The following is a 4,252-nucleotide window of genomic DNA, read 5'->3' as shown; positions in this document are numbered from 1 at the left end:
CTCAAGGTGGTGGTGGTTCAATAAACTTCTTCCAAATCAATTTAATTTCGCTAATGTTGTGTAATGCTAAAATCGTTTACGCTTCTATGCCGCTCAAGTGGGATTCCCCCGATTAGAAACAAATGCTCTATTCGAGGATGCTTACGAGAAGAAGAGGAGGAAAAAAAACCGGAAACAAGGGCAATGATGATGTTGCAACCACCCAATCCCTTACACTCCCCCTCCGCCTCCCCCACCAAAAATCCCAGCTGGTCGAGGTGGGTCAGTCAGTCAATCACCAGGACCAAATCTTTATTAATTCTGATCGATGAGCTGAGCTTCGCAGTTGCAACAATCAAATGATTGAGCGCTTACAACAAAAGCTCTGGATCTCTGGAGGAGGAATGGGACCCCTTAGCTCATACAAATTCGACAGCTGAAAGCATTTCCGCTTCCGTTTGCTTGTCCCTGTGTTTGTCCATACATCTTTCTGGGTTTTTGTCTTTGGCTCTGTGGATCCTGTACCCCCCATCTCCGTTACTACTACTATTCCACCTCTGCCATGTAGCCCAGTGTCCATCGATGATGCAATGAAGCGCGTTTATTTGCTGCTCGTAATTTATTTACTGCCCAAACTCCGTGCACTTCGATTCGAACGTCTCTCCTCTGTGGGTCTCCAGTCTCCACTGCAACTTGTTAGTTAAATATTGCCAGAAGCTGTAACTCTTCTAGCTGGGGCACTGGGAGAAATCTCTTTAAAAAAACATATATCTGGTAAACAATATAAGATTATTCCTGCAAATGTGAAGTAAGCTTTCCTATAACTAAAACATTTTCCTATTAAAAATAACTATTTAATGAATGGCAAATAGTTTTCTAGAATTTCTAGAATTTCTTATCTAGTTCCCTTGAATATTTACACTCTTTCTAGTTAATTTAGGTTTTATTTTTTTGCCTGCACTCCCTGTGAGTGACATCGCTACATCAGTTTTTAATTCCGTGTTGCTGGCGATTTATCTTGGGCCCCCAGTGGGGCAAGGTTTCCCAGAGAGGGAGAGAGAATATAAACAGAATGCAGGCCAGGATAGAATTGGATTCAACCCACTCCCAATGGCTGTGGCCAAAGCACAACCTTTACTCCTTCCCCAGGGCCAGGCACTGTTTAAAATGATGTATGGCACAAATTTTGACAAATGTACAAAAATGAGTCATGAGTTCGCGGGGCAAACACAAGGCATTTGCTGATATACATGTTGCTGCTGATGCTGCTGATGCTGTTGCTGCTGCTGCTGCTGCTGCTGCTGCTGCTGTTGCTTGGCTGCACTATTTACTGTTGACTTTTTCATGTACTGGCTGCTATCCATAAAACAAACACAAACTGGCGGCGAAGATGGCGCTGCTGTTGCTTACACATGTTTTTGCAAAAATATGGTGAGGCACAAAGGGGTTAAGGGGACAAAGGAGGCGGCAAACAGGCGCCATAATTAATCATTTATGGTTTACCTTAACTCCAAGCGCAAAACAGACTTTTGTATAAAGAAGGGTTGCCTCTGAGTTTTAATTTTGCAATTTTGTATAAGACTTTCTTGGGTTTTAAGAAATAAATTACGGTTATGATAATATTTTTCCTGGAATTTAATAAGCAACTAAATCATTTTTTAAAGCTTAACTAAAATAATCTATCTAAATAACATCTAAAAACTTCCAACTAAAAACAAACCCCTTCTAGTTAGCTTTGAGTCTTCTGTCAAGAGACGAGTAGATACCCTTCGTTTCAAATGTCAGTCTCACGTCTCGTGTAGACTTATTAACAGCGTCTGGAATATCAAGTTCCGGACTTTTCGTTCAGCGTTTTCGGTGGTGTTCTGTCTGTGCTGGAAGAAGTCTTGAGAGGTACGACCAGAGGTTCGGGACAAGGACTATGGCCAATCGTTCCAGCCAGCAAGACCGCGAGTTCAACAATGATGGCGAACACATGAGTCGCGACTTTAATCGTAATGGCAACAATCGGGACAACAATCGGGACAACAATAGGGACAACAATCGGGACAATAGGGACAACAATCGTGGCAACTTCCGGGACTTTCGTAACCGCGACCGCAATCGAGACCAACAGCGCCAGGTGCCCACAGAGCCGCCTTTTAATGCCTATGTGGGCAACCTACCCAAGGGCCTTGTCCAGGGCGATGTGATGAAGATCTTCTCCGACTTTGAGGTGAAGAATGTCCGCCTCATCAAGGATCGCGAAACGGACGAGTTCAAGGGCTATGGCTATGTGGAGTTTGAGACTCTGCAACAGCTGAAGAGGGCCCTCTCCTGCAATGGTCGCATCAAGTTGGATAACTTTTCAGCTCCACTTCGTATCGATATAGCGGATCATCGTCGAGCGCTGCCGGGCACCGGATCTGGTGGAGGTGGAGCTGGTGGATCTCAAAACATGGGTGGCAGAGGCGGAGGAGGAGGAACCTACCAACAGCGTCGCAATTATCGGCGGGATGACAGCGTTGGATCTCAGCAATTTCGAAGGCGCAGCAACAGCAACCATCAACTGTCTCGCAGTAGTCCCACTCAGAGCTCCATGTCCTTTGGCAGTACCCGTGAGGTGCGTGGCAGCTACAATAATCGTGGAGGAGGCGGTGGCAATCGTTACCAGGGAGGCAATCCACGCCAGCGCAATGACAACTCCAATTTCGATGAGCAGCAGTCGAGCAGCGGGTTTCAGCGCAGCCGCAACTTTAATTTTAATCGGTGAGGAGAACTTATATTATTAAATTATTTATTAATTTATTTAAATTTATTTTAACAGCACCTTTCACAACAACAATCCCGATGGCGGTGGCGGTCAGCGGCAACGCAACTACAATAACGGTGGAAATGCGGAAAATGGAAATGGAAACTACAACAACTTTGTGCAGAATCGAAACCGCGATCGCCGCGGTCATTACAATCCGAATAATGCCGGCAGTTCTGGCTTTCGAAACAACGGAAATGTTCAAGGCGATTTTGGTCGAGATCGAAGACAAGAAGCTGGACCCCCAACAGGACCAGCTTCAAGTAATCCTTTCAGCCCTTTGGATGAAGATGATCGTCCGAAATTGGTGCTCAAGCCCCGAACAGTGACTGCTCCCATCAATGCTCTGGCCGAGACCAAGCAGGCGGCCCTGATCTTTGGCAAGGCCAAACCCAGGGAGGACAATGCCAGCCCCCTTTCTTCGCCGCGTGAAAACGAGAATATCGCAGGATGCTCTGGTGGTGTAGCTGGTCCTTCCTTTAGGGGAACCGGTGCCGGTGCCAAGGATAGCAGCGACTAAATCCCCATTTGAGGAGAGAATCACGGACAGCTAATATTTTCATGAATTTTGATTAATTTTCATTTTTTCCGTGGATTTTTTCAGAATTTATACAAATTACGAATTTGTAGGTACCGGAATCATGTCCAAATCTGTATTTGTGCTAGGTCAGATACACTTCATATTGATTCTAGCTTACGAAAATTCTAAATTTTGTATCTTGAGTTAGAAACCATTAAGTCCCATTTCCGATTCCATATGTGCATCATATTTCCTTGTAAATCGGTAATAATTATAATAAAAAATATCATTAGATTATATTTTAAAGATGGTTAACTTATAGAGGTACTTTAAATATTTTCCTAAGCGTTAAGTCTTCTAAAAAATCTCTTCTCAGGGGCATCTTGGATTTGATCTTTGTGACTTAAAAATGTTTTCCTCCCCAAAGTTCATCTTTTAATTTTTAATAATTTTTAAGCTAATCAGAATTAGTAATTTCCCTTCAATAACTGGCAACACGAAAAGGTTACTTACCTAATTAGACAAATATCGGCCGATGACAATAACCATAAAAATTCACGGCCAGAACTAGGACCTCCACTTTAGAGTAGCCATAAATTGTCAAAGTTAATGCTCGGTGACAAAGTCAAAAGCAGGACGATAGCACTCACCTCTCCGGCGAAAAGGACACTAGAAGCGGCATTAACTAGTCAGCTTGAACTAATTGAATTGAACGAGAGATTAAAGAATTTTACGCCGAAATGAAGACGTTGGCAGTGAAGCGAGGCGGAAGCGGAATAGAGTGTCCGGAGTCCAAAGTCCGAGGCACTTGTCCGGGTATTTATGGGCCAAGATTTACGAGCCACAACAAGAAGTCGCGGCGGCGGCCACTTTCCGCCTGGCATCCGCGCATCCTGGCTTGTACAGGCAAATTGGCTTAATTTCTTTTTAATTTGCTGCCGGGTTTTTCCTGTCCCTTCTCA

The 4,252-nt window shown here is 44.2% G+C and overlaps 1 protein-coding gene across 1 annotated transcript; it reads left to right on the top strand.

The window, feature by feature from the left end:
- Positions 1–1,757: 1,757 nt before the first annotated feature.
- Positions 1,758–3,589, top strand: eIF4H2 (eukaryotic translation initiation factor 4H2). The gene is made up of 2 exons (XM_017165407.3): positions 1,758–2,727; positions 2,786–3,589. The coding sequence occupies exons 1-2, from the start codon at positions 1,901–1,903 to the stop codon at positions 3,288–3,290; spliced, it is 1,332 nt and encodes a 443-aa protein (XP_017020896.1). The 5' UTR covers positions 1,758–1,900; the 3' UTR covers positions 3,291–3,589.
- The last annotated feature ends 663 nt before the right edge of the window (positions 3,590–4,252 follow it).

This window comes from Drosophila kikkawai, chromosome 3R, assembly GCF_030179895.1.
Source record: "Drosophila kikkawai strain 14028-0561.14 chromosome 3R, DkikHiC1v2, whole genome shotgun sequence".
In the NCBI taxonomy this organism is placed as follows: Eukaryota; Metazoa; Arthropoda; class Insecta; order Diptera; family Drosophilidae; genus Drosophila; species Drosophila kikkawai.
The sequence above is the reverse complement of the archived record's forward strand: the minus strand, read 5'-3'. Positions and strand labels throughout refer to the sequence as shown.

Coding starts and splice junctions, on each gene's coding strand:
- eIF4H2 (XM_017165407.3), top strand. CDS start 1,901: ATGGCCAATCGTTCCAGCCAGCAAGACCGCGAGTTCAACAATGATGGC. Junction 2,728..2,785: donor CGCAACTTTAATTTTAATCG/GTGAGGAGAACT, acceptor TTATTTTAACAG/CACCTTTCACAACAACAATC.